At 39.1% G+C, this 21,962-nt stretch overlaps 1 protein-coding gene across 1 annotated transcript in view; it reads right to left on the reverse strand.

The window, feature by feature from the left end:
- Positions 1–3,852, reverse strand: part of LOC122810928 (interferon-induced transmembrane protein 3-like) — a 199,658-nt gene extending 195,806 nt beyond the window's left edge. The window contains exon 1 of the mRNA XM_044082461.1: positions 3,619–3,852. Within this exon, the coding sequence (XP_043938396.1) occupies positions 3,619–3,759 (141 nt within the window). The 5' untranslated portion in view covers positions 3,760–3,852. The remainder of the gene's footprint in view (positions 1–3,618) is intronic.
- Positions 3,853–21,962: the final 18,110 nt, after the last annotated feature.

Consider the following 21,962-nt stretch of genomic DNA (forward strand, 5'->3'; position numbering starts at 1 on the left):
GAGGAGATACTGAAACAAATACTGAAGGAGATGAATTACAGATAGAATCAGAAGATAGTGATGAATAAAATATAAGCTGGAAAATGATGAGTGGGGAAAAAGAATTCCATTGGTAGAAGAGTTAACAACAGAAAAATGAAAATTTAAAGACATTACCAGGAAAGAAGAAATGAAATGAATAATGTTTTTCTTATAGGAAATCAATATAGGATGGTATCTCCTAAACTAAGAAACAGGAAAATGAATAATTTAAGAATTCTTTCAGTGAATTTTAATAATATAAGAAGTATTACTAGAAGGATAGCATTTATAGAATGGTGTAACAAGTGTGTATTTTAGAAGATATGCAACAAAGTCAGAATGTGTTAAAGTAAGGGTGGGAGGTTCAAGAAAATGTACATTGAGCCCCAAGCATTTCCAAAACTTTTAATGGTAATAAAAACATCAAACTTTAGTACCAAAATATAATTAAGTACTTTAATCTTAAAATACTTCATCAGTACTATAAGTACAAGTCAGTTTTGTCTCTTTATAAAATTCATCTCAGATCATGTAAATGAATAAATTAATTAACTAATTTAATTTAATTTAAATTAAATGGGATGAAAACTTGTTTTTTAAGTTCAACAAAAAGCAAAATATTTAAAAAATACTTGAACTATCTCTTTTTGTCAAATATTAATTGTACAGTACATCTGCCACAAAAAATAATTTACACATGTAATATTAAATCAATAGATCTCATTCTCTAAATGTATACATAGTTATAAAAATAAAAACAAAAAAAAATAGCTGCATACTGGATACTATACTTTGCAGTTAAATCTGAGCACAGTTTTAAATGAGGCAAAATACTGTATTCTGTGAAATTGTGAATGTATTTAGTTTACTTTTTTTCTATGGTTTTTATGCTCAATATGTTTAAGATTTTAGAGATTTCAGAATAAGATCCAATATACAATGCAGAAACATGTGTACAGTATAAAAGGATGCCAAGAATTATTAATCATAGTGAGAGAAATTATAGATGCTATAAATAGAACGAAAGAAGATGTAAAACGTATGGTAGGTGATACTAATAAAGCATTTGATTCAATGCAACATGACATATGGTGGAAATTAATGGATATGCATAATGTTAATATTAAAATCAGGTATGTAGAACAGCTTATAAGAAAAAAGAGTAAAGAAATAGATATGAATAATGATATAAGACACAGGTGTCATATGAATAGTATTTTATTTGTTGTAGTCAAGAATACAATAGTTAGAGAGATAAATCAAAATGAAGATTTCAAATCATAAAATTCAAATGAAATCTGAAATTCCAATCATGATACCATATGCAAATGGTATTATCATAACTAAAAACAGAGACTGGATGAAAGAAGTTATTATCTATTTAGTTGAACGTTTAAAGGAAGGAGGTATGATGCTTAATAAAGAAAAGACTAAAGGAATGGGTGAGACAATAAAAACAGCAGGTGTACAATTTATCATGATTTCTAGAATATATGAAAAATGTTTACTAGAAATATTCTTCTTCTTTGTAAGTGGATCAAGATTAAATCCTTTTAAAAGTGGTATATTGTATATGAAAAAGGAAGAAGGAGGATTGGTTATGATAAATCCAATCATGCTGCCTCATTAAATTTTATAAGGTACTGAAATGGTTAAATGGAAAGAATGAGAAATTAGTGACAAATGTGTCGAAGCATAAGAATAAGGAATGTTGGGAAAATATAAGAAATGAAAGAACAAAAGACTGCTTCAGTGAAGAAATAGAAACTTATCAACAAAAGATAAGAATGTAGAAAATAAAGATTGATGAAGTGGAAGAAGATAGAAAAAAATGGCATAATAATATTATGAGAAAATATTATTGTATTCATTCATGGGAAATGTTCTAGAAGTAAAGATTAAAGCAATTAAAAAAAGAAATGTGGTGTAAATATAATGTTGAATGCCAAGATTTTTTTTTGTGGAGATTGAGAATAAAAAAACTTCCCCATTAAGACAAATATGTCTTTAAAAAGTGAAACAACATGTTTGTATTGTGAAAAGAAGAAACAACTGAGCATGTTTTCCTAAAATGTGAGAGAGTTAAAAAGCTATGGAATAAATTATGTCTAGAAATTTGTTTTGAAAATATAAAAATGTATGGTTATAAAAATATGGACTTCATTGAATATGGATATTATGAAAACATAAAAACTGAAAATAAAGTTAGATAAGAAAGTATTTTATATAATTTGGGTATTAAAGAATAAACAACATTAATATTAAAGAAAATTAGATTATGGTTATGGAAAAAAGGAATGGAATTTGATATAAAAGTATAGAAATGGCAAACTTTAATGTGTAAAATATGAGAATGAAAATTATTCAAAATGATTGCATAAATCTGTAAATGTGTACACACATACACACACACACACACACACACACACACACACACACACACACACACACACACACACACACACACACACACACACACACACACACACACACACACACACACACACACACACACACACATATATATATATATATATATATATATATATATAAAACACCCCTAATCTTTTCGAGGTGCCATGGGTTACTTTACATCCACCTGGGTTACCACCAGATCAGGCAGAGTTTATGCAAACTAAGTAAATCTTGTGATGTACAGCAAAGTGTAACACATACATATAGTATAACTAGACAGTTAGAGAAAATGTTACCTCTTAAAATGAACTTCTGTATTACTATACATGGCCTATGTCTGACTACATCCATTGTTATCAACAGCTGTGTAAGCAGGGTTATAAAAAGCTTATGTGTAGCCAATATTTGCAATAATCTTGAATATGAGTAAATATTTTACAAGTGTAAATAGATTGCTACCATGTCTGATACATTGCAACATCACACACACAAACACACATACACCCACCCACACACACACACACACACACACACACACACACACACACACACACACACACACACACGCACGTGCCCGCACACACACACATGCACACACAGTGTTATACACAAAATACATACATGTACATAAAAACACAGCCAAACACAGACACACCATTTACATATGTTGTTTTATTTTATTTTAGATGCTAAGATACAAGCCTTAAATCAGAGACATCTTCTAGTCCTTTAAAATGCTCAATTAACATCCAAGTCACAAAGTTGGGAAATGTGTGAAAAATACTCCACTTCATTTTGTATACACTTTTCCTCACTCACTCTCTCATTCTCTCTGACTCTCACTCAGGGTCTTAAATGTACAGAATCCCACTGTAATGCCAAGAGGGTAAAAGGTTAATATATACCACAGAGCATTTAAGATGAACACATTATATCACCCAAAACCCAGCTCCAAATCCTGCCATGAGTTAATAATCATCTACAGAACTCAATTTGATTTGTTAAAATTTTCTTTTTTAATGACACATAGGTTAGCATGGACACAAATGTTTGCACAGACATGTATATATGAGCTGTGTATATAGCTCCAAGATGCAAACTTGATATCTTTGTATATGTATTTCTTCATACTCTGTCAACAGACACTGTTATAATATTCAGAACCTTTGATAAGTTACTCACCTTAAAAGAGAAGATAAGAGCAATGAACCCCAAGCAGAAGGCATTGCAAAAAATAAAATTGAACAATGACCAAGTAACGTAGTCCTTCTTTGGTGATCTCTGAACACTGTATGTTTGCAGTGGGATCACAACACTTTGCATTTTGTTGGAAACACAAAGCACTATCCAAAACAAAATTACAAAAAGAAAACTACAGCTTTCAACACAGTGGTGAAATACTTTAGATCTGTCAGGGACAATAGCATGATTTCTATTTTTATATACCTCCTTGTGTATTCTGCTCTGAGGAATACAGTTTCTGATTGGTTAGGTAGGGCTAATAAGACCTGTACAAAGCAGGATGTTTATGTGTGGTGGGATAGTATAGATCATATGAATAAGCTAAAAAACATTAACCACAAAGAAGTGCTGGATTGTTTGCACTGTCATATTGGTAGAGGAAGGCAAACCATTAGTAACTAACCACTCTCAGCAAGTTTCTGAGAACTACTCACTATTTAACTATAATACTTTTATAGATGCTTATTTGTATTCAAACCACAGTGAAAAATACTCCCCACTCAACATATTTACTACTGTTCCAAAACAATGCACATTTAAATGTGTTTTCATTCATTTGTATGAGAAAATAATTATCTTTAAAGTGTATTATATTTGACTTCGAATACAAGCTGTACCCCATTTATAATGCAATTGTTTGAAAAGTTCATATTCACAATTTGCATGTTTCACTTTGGATTCATTGCGAAATTCTTTTTAAAATGATCCAGTGCTCTAGCTGGTTCCTTTAATGAAAATACTGCTTTCTGAGAATGGTATATATATATATATATATATATATATATATATATATATATATATATATATATATATATATATATATATATATATATGAGTCTACTTCAGGAGACAGAAAAAACAAAAAATTAAAAATACTGAGTGATGGAATTTGCCCCTTCAACTGTTGTGTGATCTTGGAGTTGGTATATATAGTTAGCAGGGGGTGTGGAGGGTGCATCCCCCACATGAGGGGTGCAGGGCTGCTTGCTCCTGCATTAAAAATGTGTTCAGTATTTTGAATTTTCAGTCTTTTGGGATTCAGTCTTTTGGTTTTTATATATATATATATATATATATATATATATATATATACATATGTATATATATATATATATATATATATATATATATATATATATATATATATATATATGGGTCTACTTTGACCCATTGAAATAACACTTCAGCAAAACTCAGTTTCACCTCTCCCGTTTCACGAAAGTGCATTTCTCCAGAAATGCACTTTCGCGAAACTACAGATCACTGAGATTGTTGCTGAAGATAGCAGTACAGTGAGGCTAGGGGAATTTTCCCTTTTCCCCACTGTAGTGCAGTCTTGAAGTTGGTATATATTAGTAGTGGGGGTGTGGGGGGGCATAGCCCCCCTGCATAATTTACTATAGTGTGTTTGTTTCTTTTTTGTTTTTTTAATGCTTCAGTGATCTGTAGTTTCACGAAAGTGCATTTCCAGAGACATGCTCTTTCGTGAAACTGGACAATTCGCTTAAGTGTTGTGTGCTTAACTGTGTGTGTGTGTGTGTGTGTGTGTGTGTGTGTGTGTGTGTGTGTGTGTGTGTGTGTGTGTGGTGTGTCTGTGTCTGTCTGTGTGTCTGTGTTTCTGTGTGTCTGTATATATATATTTTTTTATTTTATTGTATTTTATTTTACATTTGTTAACCAGATTTTCAGTGGAGGCTCAGGGAGAAAAGCTCCACAGTAAGTAAAATTTTACGCAATATGTTAAAAAACAGTATACAGAGAATTTTCAAACAATATTTTAAAATACAGTATACAGCAAAAGACATAACAAGACCTATATATATATATATATATATATATATATATATATATATATATATATATATATATATGTATATATATATATATATATATATATATATATATATATATATATATATATATATATATATATATATATATATATACAGGTAAAAATACTTACACATGGTTAATAGCAGAATAAGTATACTAATTCAATCAACATTAGGAGAAGACCTAGACTGTAATATATATTACAGTAGGTATATTAGGAAGTGTAGTATATAAGTGGAATAATGTAAGGACTTGTGTAATATATGGGCATAGTCACTTATTCTTTAAGTGTGTTCTAAGTGAGTTTTTAAAGTGAGAAGAGGCAGGGGCAGACATCAGAACAGGAAGGAGATTATTCCAGGTTCTAACTATGGAATGGGAGAACAGTGCTTGTCCTGCAGTATTTTTAGCTCTAGTGATACAGTGAAGGGGTTTGGCGGAAGATTGGAGAGGACAATTTGTATTATAGTGGGTGATAAGTTGGCCTAGGGCAGAGTTTTTTCCTGAATGTGTTGCCACATTATAGGCAATGACTAATTGGTGATAAGTTAGCAGATGGAGAAGTTCCAGCCCTTGCAGTTCCCTTAGAGCCTGGCAATGGTGGGTTCTAAAGGTGGAGTTGTTTGCAAACTTGGCGATTTTATTATAACATGATTCGAGTCTGGCAAGGTCAGGTTTTCTAAGCTGGGTAAGAATTGGAGCAGCATACATTAGAGTAGACAAGAGGTGAGTTTGGGCTAGGGTAATCTGTGCTTGTTTCGAGAGGGATTTCCTGTGCCTATATAGTGTTCCTATTTTTTATGGACTTTTTTGATAGTTTGTGAAATGTGGATGTCAAAGTGTAGATTTTTATCAATTTCAATGCCTAGGAGTTTGGTATGGTCAGAGGGAGAGATAATAGTGCCATTTTATATATATATATATATATATATATATATATATATATATATATATATATACACATATATACATATATTTATATATTCACAGCAAGAGAGATGGTATTGGGTGCTCAGGGTTGGAAAGCTAATTATGCGATTGCATTTCTAGGCTGGTAGAAAGAGAGTGGTGGTCATGTTAAACTTGGTGGATTTCTTCAAGAAGTCACCAATGCCCTAGACGAGGGCTTTGGTGACTTCTTGAAGAAATCAAGAAGTCACCAAAGCCCTAGACAAGGGCAAATCTGTGTATACGGCCTACCTAGACTTAGCCAAGGCCTTTGACACAACCCCCGACTCAGGTATCATTGATAAACTCACACAGCTGGGTATCAACCCATATATTGTTAAGTGGGTTGCAAACTGGCTCGTGGATAGAACCCATGTGGTCAAAATAGGGGACTCCATTTCCTCCAGCAGGCCTGTAACCAGTGGTATTCCACAGAGATCAGTTCTGAGACCCCTACTGTTCATAATCTACTTCTCTGAAGTACAGGCTAAAACTAAAGGAATGTGGCTGACAAAGTTTGCTGATGCCTGCAAACTGGGAGTGATCATTGAAACCCCTAGCAATGTCAACATCCTGCAAGAAAGTCTTATGCAGACTAATGACTGGTACCAAAGCCATGGTCTTAAACTTAATGCAAAAAAATGCATTATCATCCCCTTCGGCAAGGGTGATGTTCCTGCAAACTACCACATCAATAGCAATACCCTAAGCACACATTCAGTGGTGAGAGATCTAGGCACACAGGTTGACAGCAGCCTTAATTTCGATCATAATTTCTCCACAGTAGTAAGAAGGGAATTTTATATTGCTCATCTCATAATTAAGGGCATTGCCGCCAAAAAAAAAGAGGTTATAACCCCCCTGTACTCTTCCCTCATCAGGTCAGTAATAGACAGCTCCCGATTACGCTGTCGCAGATGCAGGTTATCGAATGCGTCTTTGTCAAACTGAAAACCACGAAAAGGCAAAATAACGAAGTGGCTTTTCAGGGAATTCTTTCCCTGGGAAAGAATTTGTTTGGCTGCTTTCGCTACTTTGCCTTTTTGGCACTGTAGTGCAATCTCAGAGTTGGTATATTTAAGTAGGGGGGTTGGGGGGGCATAGCCCCCCACGTCAGGGGGTGTGGGGGAAAATGCCCCCCACATTATGTAATGTTTTACAGTGTCTTTTTTTTTTTTTGGAACAGTGATTTTTTTTTTCCCTTGGAAAAAAATCGCTGTTCTGAGGTTTCGACATTGTAAGCTTTCACTTACATGGGGTCAATTATGTGTCGTTCACTCTTCTGAGCATGCAATATCATAATATAGACCCTAATAGACTACAGTGCTACCTTTGGTATGTTTCTTTCCAAACACCTGCAGTAATTAGAGACCACAAAGATTCCTTATGAAGAAAATTCAGGGTCTTCAATATCTGTGTTATGCAGACAGACTGAAATCATTGTAACTTTACTCTCTGTCATACAGACTGCTCAGAAGTGACCTGTGCTTTGCATATAGAGCATTCACTGACCCAGATTTAATGGAAATGCTGCACACTCGCAAGTCAAATGTCACACAGGTCACTCGCTCAAAAAACCTTAACCTGGTATGTGACATCAACAGAACTTGTTGGAGCGACAGATTTGTCTCACAGAGGTTGCCCCACCTTTGTAACAAACTTCCTGTTCATGTTAAACAAAGTCCTTCATTGGCCCTATTTAAGCACAATTTTGATGATTGGATGGGTAACCTGAAATTCACCCTGGAGTTCCATCTGTGTCCCTCTTGGTCAGGGGCAATAGGTCCTGATTTTAGTGTCTGCTTGAGCCAGACACCCTTGGGAACATGGGTTGAACTTGGCTAGGCATGTAAGGGCCTTGGAGCCATTAGCCTAGTAACCTCCTATGATCCTGTGATCCTGTGTGGGATGTTAAGTTGTTCCAGGAAGGCTGAAGTATTCTAAGCTTTTGTTTTTGCAGGGAATCACATCACCCTGACTTTTTACCAGAGATGAAAATATGTTGGCTTTGGTCATGGCTTATAGTAAAGATGTGTAACAAATTATGTAGAGGGAATCCCGGTATGATGACAAACTGATGCAACATGCTGTAGGGGCGGAGATGAAAAAGAATAGGCAGCTTTCTGCATATGTGTGCAAAGAAGAGGAATTGTCTTTTTTCAACATGGCAGAGATATTAATGACCAGTCTGGAATGGTGCCAGGCATGACAATAGCTAAGAACTCTTGGAGGAAATGTTCACAGAAAAAATGCTGAGTTCATTAAAGAAGGGGGAAGTAGAGAAAAGTAGAGAGTAAAACATGTCAGGAACTCCACAAAGGTGAAGAGAAAGGTGAAAGCCAGCCAAAAGAAAGGAGCATAAGACACTGAAGGAAAGGGACATAATGAGACTGAAGAATGTGTTTGTGTAAGGGGGGATGTCACTGAGGGGAGCATTAAAATAGATTTCATTTTGTTAATTATACCACTGTTATAAGACAAATTCATTAGGAATCACAGTTTTGCTCACAAAGTGAAAATGATCAACACTCCTCTGGAATAGGCCACATAAAACCCAAACTAACCACTAAATCATTCTTTTTAGCTTGGTCATTATCATAGAGGAGAGATGTGTATGAATGGGGATGAGGTGATGGCAGAGAAGCATATGCATTGTAGGGCAGAGCAAGATGAGGAAAAGTGTGAGATTTATGACTCCCTTTGGCACATCGTATATAAAAACTTATAAAGTGTTACTTAAAATCTTGAAAACACTAGAGAAGACATTATCAGGACCTGCTGGAAAGCTTTAGTCTGCAGTGCTAGAGTTAGTGTCTCTAGAAGAATAGAAACCAAACCACCAGTGACCAGAGTGGAGAACACCACACGGAACAAACAACCCATTCTGTGCTGTTGCCTCAAAAAAAAAATCAACAGGCATGAAATGATCCAAAAATATTGGTAAAAACACAGGTTTAAGATTCCAGCCAGTCAAAGCAGTAAAATAGCTTAAAAACCATACAGAATAAATAGAACACAACTGTAGTGTATCCAACACAGTCAAGCACTTTCGTCCTGCTCTAGGACTTCTTCAGAACTGTGTTTGCTAAAACCCACTCCTTCTTTTATACTGACAATTAACAACATTGCTTTCATTCACAGAAACATTTAAATTTACTACACACTTTTTAACAGATTCTATAGGGTTAACATGATTTAAATTTTAATTAGTTAATTGTTCTGAAGAAGTCCTAGAGCAGGACAAAAGTGCTTGACTGTGTTGGATACACTACAGTTGGGTTATATTTATTCTGTATGGTTTTTAAGCTATTTTACTGCTTTGACTGACTGGAGTAATAAACCTGTGTTTTTACCAATATTTTTGGATCATTTCATGCCTGTGGATTTTTTTTTTTTTTTTTTGAGGCAACAGCACAGAGTGGGTTGTTTGTCTCTAGAAGAATGCCATTCTTCTGAAACTGCAAGTGGTTGAATGAGTTTTAGCAGAGCTATAAACTATTCACCCTGATGTTTATAGAAAAAGTAATAGCTTAGGGGCAGGTAAGTAGCCTTCCTAATAGCCGGTAGCTCATATGATCTAAATCAGTACTGGCTTACAGAGCACAGGTAATTTCAAACTAAATTAGCTAGCCTTAAGATTTGGCTAGTGGCAGAAATATTGTTTCGTTTGTTCTTCATAAAATTTATGGTAGTCTGGGAAATCACTGAGGATCAAAGTCACTAAATAATGACATACATTTGAGTTTCAAGCTTCATATTCTTCAGAAAATGCATGCTAACAAAATCCTGTTATTCTGGCATCTTCTACATTTATAAGAGCAATTTTTAAAATGTATCCCTATTTTGGGGCTTTTGTCCCTTCATTATTTTAGGATTTAACCAGATTTCATGCATAAGAGACTGAGAGGTATAAGAATAGGTAATTTCAACTGTCATGGGAAAATAGTACACATGTATGTGGAGTAAAACTGTTTTTGATAAACAGATTTCTGTTCATTTTAATTTCAGAAGAGCTAAGATTACAGTTTACAGACAAATATTTTATATATTTCACAGACTGATGCACTTGAACTGGGCACCACTAGTGCAGACTGAAGGCAGGAATGCATTGTGTATGCTGTAGCATAAACTTAAAAAAAAAATTACTTGTGTAAATGGATATGCTAGAATTTAAGTTAAGAAGCCCTGGTATATTTACTGTGGTTTATTGTTATATACTTTATGAAAAAGCTTTTTAGTACAGTTGGTTGTTTAATGGGCATTTGCTTAAGGCTGGCGTCTTGATTTTATTCCATTACTGAATAGATATACTGTTGCATTTATATCACGTTATCAAAAGATGAAAATAGCAAACGCTATTTCATCAAACCTAAAATATCTAAACCACATATCGAACATTCAGAACAGCAAATTTTTTTCCTTGGGAAAAAATTTGCTATTCTGAAACATACACACGACACAAGCACACCTAAAAAACATCAATACACACACATACACTTATAATCCTACAACTAACCCTACACTAAACTATACATACACTACTATCTATCCACTTACCTTAACCCAAACCCTAACCCTAAGGTCCTTCACTATTGCACACTCACCTAACCCGCACCCTAACCCTAACTCACTTAACCCACCCCTAAACCTAATTCAGCTAACCTGTGCCCTAACTCTAACTCACCTAACATGCGCCCTAAACCTAACAGCCACACAGTCACACACTTACCTGAACCCGACCCGTAAATCTCCACCACATCGCTGAAAATAGCGAATTCACAGAACCGGCCAACCAAATTCTTTCCCTAGGAAAGAATTCAGTGTTCTGCAGCTTTGCTATTTTTAGGGTTCGATCAAAACAGGTCGATATTAGAACATTCAAAGTTTTAAAACTTAGATGTTCTGATATAGACCAATGCTGTCCATAACAAAGTCATGCACAGTCTGGAGCACAGAGAACTAGACTGGGCTTCACAGAGCCACTAGCAAGATAGGGATATATGTCAAAGATACATACTATACATAGTAGGTAAACCCTTCAGGAGTGCTTCTGATTGCCACTGAGGAAAACCAGTACTTCTCATAATTACAGATAATATGCATGGCAGTAGGTGAGAAGGTGAGTTCTATACTAATTTAGGTAAGTTTCTGTTGATATGAGAGTGTTGTTTGGTTTGCGTATGGACAGAAAGAAAATGTTCCCCAGGATTCAGCAATGCTCCATGCAGGAATAACTTCCTGCACAGAAATGACTGTTTAAGTGCAGCACAGCAGCAAGCCATGCATATTTATGAAGGCACGCTGCCTCTGCACCTAAATGAACACAGAGCGTGGACGAGTACAGTGGGTGTGTCAGAGAGCAGAGCTCTCATAATATACACGCCCCTGCACTCAAGAATTGCCATTCAGCAATTACAATGAGCGAGAACGCTCATAGTACAACAAATGCATACCTCTCAACCATCCCTGATTGTCAGGGACGTCCCTGATGTACACTCAGATGTTAGCATTGTCCATCTGAATCCCTCTTAACACTGGTGACATTGGAATTATACTAAATAAATAATGACAATAATTAAAAGCTGATCACTTATGATACTGCAGGAAATGTACATTAATTCACATTCTGTAATGCCGTAAATGTCTCAAATTAATAAAAGTGTCCCTGATTGTCCCTGATTTTGTCTGGATTTGTCCCTGATTCTGTTGAGAGTTGCCCCTGATTGTATGACAGCTATAACAACAATCACAATTTTATTTTTTTTATAAAAGTGATAAAGTTTAACTGTAGCTGCGCGGGTTTGCCCGTTGTTTAGCTATGCATACTCCAGCTTAAATGGCACAAGAAGTTAAATAGCAAGAGTCACTTAATGGACCCAGTACTGCAATACTGTAGTGGTTAGAGTGTTTGCTTTGTAAGCAAGCATTCCGGGTTCAATCCTCACTATAACAAATTCACATTTTACATGTGAAAAGAAGTTATAAACAATTTTTTTGTTGTAGAACCTACTAAATAACATATATATATTTGTGAACTGGAGTACTGCATTAAGTTCAGATGTGAGGTGTCATTGTAATAAAGTGGTAAAATCCCCCGATAAACACAAGTGCCCCATACAGTATACATACACATGAATCACAGATACTAAACAAATTTATAACATGTAATGAATAAATCAATGCCATACAGTAAATCGTGTGTAAAATTAAAAATAAACAATGCTAAGCATTGCACATCTCTGCTTACCAGGTGTATGCAATAAGTAGCCCAGCTAAATAGTTTTGCCCATTGATATGCCCCTTTAAGCAATGCCAACCTTAGGTAAGCAGGTTTGCCCATAGCATAGCATTTTCAAAACCCTCCAATCAAGTCAAAGTGTGGGAAATCAGGCCTATTTAAACCCCACAGGCAGGAATACATCTCATAACTGGTTGAAGCTTCCTCTTGTAGTCACAATGGCTGGTGTTGGGGAAGGATCGTGCTTCCCAGCACAGCGCTGGGGCATCCAGGAGTCTAAGGTCATGGTAGGACTCCTGGTAAAAGACCATGAAGAGAGACTGCTGCAGGGCCAGTACCAGGGTTCCCAATATAAAGCAGAAGCATGGGACCGTCTTGCTCATGACCTCACCAGTGCCACTGGTATCTCTCAAACTGGTGAGCAGGTCAGGCATCACTATGCTGACTTGAAATGGAGGAAGAGGGAGCTATTGGATCAGTGGATCCAAGAAGCTAGGCAGAGTGGTGATGTCCCAGCAGTGTGTAAGTACTCATTCTACTAACTGTTTAATAATTGCCTAGCTTGTGTATATTATGGATAGGTATGGCTAAATATTCCTGTATGTCTCTGACAGCTGCAGCAGAGTGGGCTGTGAATCAGGAAACCCATGCATGTAGGCTGCAAAGGTTGCATCGCAAGGCAGGTTAGTAATAATCTTGCATGTACTATCATAAGAAATAAATATAAAAGTAGTAGAAAGTCAATTGCCAGTATAAAACCTCCCCGGGATTCATGAAGCTTGTGCCAGGTGCAGGCGTAGCGTAGGTGGTATAATGCCAAATATGGCCACCGAGCGATTCAGGTATGATCCAATTCCATGTGCACTACCAGCGTATGCCAGATCTGCGCAGCCCTCGGCTCAGGTATGCTAATCACCCCATGCACTGTACTGCACCATGCAAATGAAGGTACATAGCGATTCATTAAGTGGTGCAGGTGTAGCATAAGCCCACAGAAATGTAAACCAAAAAAAAATGGTTTACATTTTGCCAAATAGAACATCGGAGCTATGAAAGTGGACCAGACTCATGTATTACAAAGTTAACATATGCCAATGGCTAAATATACAGCCAACGGCATAGGAAACGATGCACAACACCTAAAAAACAACATTTAATGTCATGTCCACAGTAACGCAAAGTACAACCGCAGGGCATGTGTGCGCAAATGGGAACACAAGGAAAATATATACAAATGTCATAAAATCGCAATGTAATACAAATCAAGATTTCACCATAATACTCAATGGTATGCATGGTACACCACAACCAAGCTGCAAGGGCTGCTAAGGGTCTGTGACAGTGTTCAGCGCGGTAACTATGAATTAGTAGTCAATGCTATTCAAATGAGGCAAGTAACAGTGAATCGCAAACATTCCGCCGGACTAAGGATGTACCATACGGCGCAGCACTACAACACCGAGGAGTGGTTTGGAGGTATACATGACATCAGCAGTGGGGTGTGCCACCGTAGCTGTAAGCACATTGGAGCAATACAAATCCAGCTTGCCCGTTGCTAAGCAAAGCTGTAGGATAGGGGTGGGGATGTAGGTATAGCATAGTTTAGCTGAGAGCACATACGGTGCATGGAAATGCATGTGTACATGGATGAAAACGTGCCCGAAAACCGGTAAGCAGATGCATGCGCCATGCGCCATAGCTCAAACAGGAAGGTTAGGGGAAGAAAATAAGGAAATGCCACAGTAGGGTAATTGGAGTACAACTGAGCAATTAACACCTATTAACTCACAGTGGGCAATTGACGGCAGCTAACAAGTCTGCTTGCAGCAACCTGCAGAACAGGATAGGGGAGGTATCGGATTGCAAAGAAAAGAGAACTGTCATAGCAGAGCAAAGCAAACCTGCAGTAGATCGGCCATAGAACACATTTCGCAAGATAAGCCAGGTTTTGGAAAGTACAAATGAAAGCAGGCTGCTGGATGCATGCCAGAAAATGGGAGGGGAAACATTAAGAAATGTTAAGGGAAGGGCAAGAGGTAATCCACAGCAGCTAAATGTAATTCAACACCAAAGGCACCACAATAGCAGTACCTGTGGTAAAACACATAAGATACCCTGTAGCTCCGATTGCACATACATACATACATACCCTATGACATTATCAGTGTTCACAGCACAATAGTATAACGTGTGAAGGCACCTCACACACACCTGTGTATTTCCAAACACTGCACCATCGGGGTAAACAGATGGGGAACTTTTACAATGTACATGTTTGGAGTTGCCATAGCTGTGATTCATCACCATGTGTTAGAGACTAAAGGTGTTGTGGAGAATGATGCTGACAACCACCGCAGGCCCTGGAGGAGGAGAAGAGTGTTCAGACCAAGGGTAACCTACCAGGGGCTACATGATCTGGAGATAGTAGAGCATTACAGGGTGGACAGGGACATCTTACAGCAAAGACTTGAGCTGTGCCGGCCACACCTGAGATCCAGAAACAACAGAGGGGAACCCATCTCAGTGGACATGAAGGTATGTGTAAGCTTGCGAATACTAGCCACAGGTACCTTTCAAAGGCCAACTGGAGATATAATGTGGATCTCACAGGCATCAGCATCCAGGGTACTACACCAGTTCCTGGATGCCATGTTACCACATGCCAATGAGCATATATACTTCCCCCGAACTCAGGAAGAGTTGGCCAGCAATATGCGTCTCTTCCACCATGTGGCACACTACCCAGAGGTACTGGGTGCTATAGACTGCATGCACATACATATCAAGTCACCACCCGGTGAGAATGGTAGGCGCTACATAAACCGCAAGGGATACCACTCCATCAACTGCCAGATCATGTGCAATGCCCAGGACATTATCATGGATGTGTGTGCTGGCAGCCCTGGAAGCTACCATGACTCCCACATCTGGCATGCCTCACAGCTGTATCAGGTATTTGTTAGGGGGGGACATCCCACATGGCCACCTTGTGGGGGATGCTGGCTTTGCACTGGAGCCGTGGATGATGACTCCCATAAGAAATGCACACACACCCATGCAAAAACGCCATAATGAGGCACACGCACAAACCAGAATCATCATAGAGTGTGTGTTTGGAATGCTGAAATCACGGTTCCATTGCTTGTCCATATCTGGTGGAGCCTTGCAGTACTGTCCAGGCACGTGTGCCCACATCTTCATAGTATGTGCCATGCTACATAATATGATCCTGAGGAAACAGCTGCAGCAGGGACATAATAGTGAAGGCCCTCACAGCCCACCGCTATTGCCAAGACCATCACAGGCACAGAGGGATTCAGACCACGAATACCCTCTGCCAGCCACAGTAGGCAGATGGAGACATGCCCAATATGCCCACGTCTTGGCAAAGAGGGAACGTATAGCACATACATTGACAGTGTAGGTCCCTATGGACTGACACACCTCTCCACCTGCACACACAGTAAACTGGATGGCACACACATACGACCACCTGTAAATTGCAATGTATAGGTGGCCTACTGTATGAATCCTACATAGGCAGCCCTCAACCATTGCACACACAACAGCTATTGGAGCAAGGAATGTCAACACCTGAACAGTACACGGACCTAACAGCATATGTTGATACTGTATGTACAGGTTCCTAGGTACATCGGTAGGTACATGCCCAATTGTCAGAGGCCATTCATCAACCAAGGCAAATGGTGCCTGCTGTTGCCACCACATCGATTAACCGACTGTCCCTCAGTGGAGCAGAGCCAATTGCTGGATCCAAGTGTGTAATCACTGTTCCCCATACACTCTGCATGGATTCCCTGGTGTGTTAATGAGGGGCTCCATATAATGTAATCAGGGATGTAGTGGCAAAGAATGGGGAGTACCCATGACAGGTATCTGTCACCCAGCATGCTCCACCTATGGTTGTGTGAAGGTGTAGCACATTATAGTGTGTGGCTCACTGTGACATACATTCCCAATGCTGGAGCACATCCATTAAACATCACTTGGACTTACCATTAATAGGTCTCATCCGTATGTAAACTAACTGAGTTACACATTTGATTGCAGTATGGAGTAACAGCCGTAGTACAGTCCACATACAAAACACCATAGCACGTGTACAAATCCCAGATGCCCAAGTGGTAAATGCACTGACTGTTGTGCATGTTCCCGGATCCACGTCCTGCAAGGGACGTTACGTAATCCCGAAGGCACAAATAATGGATGTTGGATGCAGGTCATCAGATCAGGTTTAGCACATGCTAGCGGGATTATGTGTTGGCAAGTGCTGGTAAGCGTCGTTTAAACATGACTATACGGATATGCTCGAAACAGGGCTAAGCTTTGCTGAATATCATGCAGATCTTGGTCAACGATGTCCAGAACAGGTGAAACTAGCATTATTCACCCCTGTACTAATAGTGCCTGCTCTGAAGGGTAAAACGACCACTGCCAGGAGTAGAACACGCAATCATGTACACAATCACCTAATTCTAAGCTGCCCGAGATGTACCAATGGCAGGTGTGTATTGTGACAGGTTAAAACACAAATGTGTGGAGTCCAGGAAACAGTATACACCGCCATGTACACAACGAAAGGTGTGTTCTCCCTCTCACTCTCTCTCTCTGTATATATATATATATATATATATATATATATATATATATATATATATATATATATATATATATATATATAAAATAGAGATAGAAAGGGTGATAGAGAGCTATATGTTGATATATATGGATTCAATGGATTCACCTATATCTGCAAATATATAGATAGGTCAACAACATGTACACAACCATGGAGGTACAAATAAATAGGATACTACCAACTCTCAAATGTGTCATATACAGACACGCGTAATCACGAGGCTTAAAGACCGAAAGGCCACAGTACTGGAACAGTAGAACCGCGTGTAATATTATCACGATGTTAAGGGACATTTAGTTATCGCTGCCGGTGCTGTGGTCCAGGTAGGTACTGTGTTCAACTGTTTTTGTGATTGCTGTAGTCTGCGTATGTGTGTTTGTTGAGGGTGCTGTGTGCATTTCCGTGGGACTGTAATGTGTGCGTGTGTGTTTGCATCGTGTGTCTGTTAGTGCTAACTCAGAGGTAGATCATTACGGTAGGTGCCGTCATAGCCAGCCATAGGCATATGGTTACCACCTGTCACACTTTAAGAGGGACAGCCCCTCCCGGGGCAGTTGTGTCCTGACAAAAAATATTAAAAAGGGCAAATGTCCGAGATGGTAGGACATAATTATGTCCCATATATTATGTAATAGTTGCATTAAATAGTTATTCCTGTATCTAAAATACGTAAATGTTACATGAAACATGATAAGTAGCTAAAGTGCTACAAGAATAAGTATGTATTTAGGATAAAAGTATGTTCTATCCTGTGTACTGACCATGGGTATGTGTCGGCCTGTAAACACCAATGTGTGTCCTGCAAATGTCCCACTATGGCCATTTGAAAAGGTGGCAACCCATGCCAAAGAGGTTCAGTCACCAACACAACTGCAATGAGTGCAAATATCTGTGACAGAAATACACAAGACAGCTGTCATTTAGTAACATTCCCTTACATATCGATGTATTTCTAGAGGTATTGAAGTATCAACCTCACCTGCATGCTATATAGGAACCAATTAACAATGGCTCAATGTATAAGCCCGTAAAAAACATAGTTTCAGTCTACTAAATGATAGGTCTTCAATTAGGGAAGGAGCCGCACACATATATGGAATATGTAGAAATGCAGTCCCCACAAACCTGTATATGCTATGCACACCCCCCTACATCTCCCCCACACCCGAAACAATTGCAATACAGACTGTAATAACATCACAAACATCCACTCACTCAATTACATCTGCAGAAGCATTGACATACCTTGTGAGAGACACATTTGTAATGGTGCCATGTGAAATTGTAGCTGTTGTATAATGGAACAGACGGCGATGTTACGGGTTTTGTTTGCAATAGTCCCTTATAAGACGGTTAAGATGACAGGTACACTAACATGTAGAACCACATACTCTAGCCATCACACACAACATGACATGAATTCAAAATATCCGTGTCTCTCCACATAGCAGTTGCAATTCCTCACAACCAAACACATACAGGCTGTCTACCCGAAGGTGGGCAAAAGGGCAATGCCCAAGTGGAGAATTCAATTATACCCCACTGTTGCCACATAATTGGCAAATGGAGTAGCTGCACAGCTGATGTGCATGTAATAATTTACTCAGGAACACCAATTGACGACAGGATACCACATGTTACAGGTACCGACGTATATAAGGATGCCTTGCCATACATTCAAACGATATGCTCATACCATAGAACCGTTTAAACAGTAAAGGTGTAAGAGAGATATTTACAAAGACTCGGAATGCTAACAAGGTATGTAGAACACTCAGTATGTTAGTGTATGTAGAGCCTGTTTTGTATTAATTAAAGTGTACGGAATGCATAAAGTGGGAAAAGGTATTATGTAGTGATGTCTTTTGAGCATAGTAACGCTTGTAGAAATTGTGTGTCCTGCTGTGGGCCACAAGGTAAACATCTCATACATCACAAGGGATGCTACATGAGGGCTTTAAACACAATTCCACACCACCTGCCATCAGTGGTAGGGTTTGACCAACAAGTACGTGCCATAGCAGGGGATAGTATATGTTGATATACTGTTACAGTAGGCATGTGTATGGGCATATAACGAGAATAACATGCCTAAGGTGGTCCTGCTGTGTAAGTATGCTTTGCATTATGGGATAATGTTTAAAACATGTGTAATGTACAGTATTGTAGGTAGATATGTCAGATATTTTATACAGCATAACTGTTATATCATGCAAACAAAAGGTATTGTCTATTGGCATGTACAATACACAGTAACAGGATACATATGGCTTGTAGTCACGGGACAGTGTAACAGCATGATAGCTAATTGAAATGGAAGAGCTACTCAATTATCCATGCACAAAGGACATGTAATAGCTTCACATGTTCATAGTGAGGTACTATGCTGTCTGGCCAAGTCCATGTGTAAGCCCAGCTACAGTGTTTTCACCGGCAGCACCTCCCTAGGGTAGTGTCCTGTCTGTGAACAGCAGAGCCATGTGTTACCTGCACCTGTGTACAGTACAGCCACTGCAGTGATACCTGGCATACATGTGTGTCTCCCATCCACCCATCGAGGTATCTCATGAAGAGTGCTAGTGAGTGTCCCTGCTTGATGTAGATAGGAATCATGTTCTAAAGCATGGTGAGTGTCTGGTTCAGGAATGTATCCCTCAAGCACGTCCCACTAATCGTTGCGTTTGTGCACATATCCATGAGCATATCGCTCCCAATGGCTGTTGCTTATGTTGCTTATGTGGAGTATATCCATAAATATTGTTGTGGACATGGGCCCTGTATGTTCAGCAGAGGTCACCCCTGAGTATGCAGTATGCAAATGTGTACAGTCATGGTGTCCGTAGTTGTGCCGCATACGTCATCCTTCGGAGGTCAATAATTCTCATGGTGTGTTAATGTTGTGGTATGTAAAGTCGTTGCTGTTCTGTAAGGTACACCCCAAGAGGGGTGTTGTACCCTTGAACGTGTGTCATATGTCAGGAGTATAGAGGTACAATGGGTGCCTTTGTTCCAGCTACAAACCCATTACAGATAAGGGTGGCCACGTAGAAGGATACAAATGCCACATTGGCAATATGATTATCAAAGGAGTGGGTGCTATATACGTGTGTACTAAGATGCCGTATAATGTCACATGTATGTAGGGGACTGCCACCTATGTGATAGTCAGTGGGTGATTGGTGTAATCCAAAGGGGGTGTCTATGCACCTTGTGTCATGCAGCTTGAGGCCATGTTATCGACGTCAGGTATCCGTCACAGTGACACCTTTATGGAGGGTGTCTGTATCAGCTGGTGGATCAATCATGGCTCCTTGTTTGCAGTCATCTGGAAACCTATTCAGGGAAAGTCCCTCTGTGCTAGCCTGTACGTCATGGAAGCATATACCGAACATGAGGGGGCCCTATTACTGACGACTGTGGTACGCCAAGTGTAACTGAATTACAGTAGGTACTACGGTATGCTACCCTCATTGTGTGGGTCCTGTCTGTGCGCCACTTTGCATAACATCCCGAGACGTAGGGGTCAATGTGCAGGTGGATGTGTATGTTTTCAATACCAGAATGGAGAATGGTGCTGAAAGCCAATAAGAGGACAATGTAGGCTGTGTGGACCCCCTTACCGTCATCAACTACCCCGGTAACTGTATCAAAGGAGTCCACCAGGTGTAGGAGCCATGGTCTGGCCCTAACAAATCCAACCTGGGTGGCATCAAAGGTCTGGAGCCCACCAATGTCTCTGTGAATGACTTCCATGATGATGTGCCCCATAGCCTTGCAGAACAGTCCAGTCAGGTGTATAGGGCAATAGTCCCTCTGGTTCATTGTGGTACCACCTGTGTGGAGTGTGATAACTGTTGCTGTGCACCATTCAGGGGCCACAATGTCTGATACAAGTCTATTAGTGAATCTGGTGGCCAAGTGGGGAGCCATGTCGTTCTGAGGTTTCTGTAAATCGCAGCCTGGGATGTTGGACGGTCACATGGAGTCTGTGTTCCAGGCCTTAGAGAGTGCAGGTTGGAACTGCGTAGTTGTGACTGCAGGGACTCTCCATTGTTCCTGTATGGATTTTAGCCCTGTAGGGAGTGAGAGGGTGTAAAGTTAGCATTGAACCTATCTGCCAGGATGTTGCCAATATCAGTCTATTCTGTAATGTTCCTGCCTAACTGTCGTATGTAAGAGCAGATGTGGGTATTGCCATCGAGTAATGACATACCTCCATAATGCTTTGTGGTAGTCCTTGGAATGTGTTGCAGTAATGTTTACGTAGCTAGCTTTGGAGGATGTGATAAGGGATCCCGGATTCCTACTGAGGCTGACCAGAGAGCTACCCCACCCATGGGATTGTACTCCACTTTGCAACAGCCTCCACCTTCTGTTGTACATTATGTCCATGGCACTGGACCCTCAGAGTGGCGTCCATTATCTGGTGGGTACCATCATGGCTCTGTTTGGGATAGCATGATCCATGCAGTCATGTAAGTGTTAATGAAGTGCACTGGTGTATGTTTCAGCGTTTGTAAGTACATTGTCCATCTGCACGGGTGTCATGATGTTTACTACCGCTGTCATAAGACAACTAAAGTAGGCCTTGTAGAAATCTTGTAC

The sequence above is a fragment of the Protopterus annectens genome, chromosome 9.part0 (genome assembly GCF_019279795.1).
Source record: "Protopterus annectens isolate FY-2018-M chromosome 9.part0, PAN1.0, whole genome shotgun sequence".
In the NCBI taxonomy this organism is placed as follows: domain Eukaryota; kingdom Metazoa; phylum Chordata; order Ceratodontiformes; family Protopteridae; genus Protopterus; species Protopterus annectens.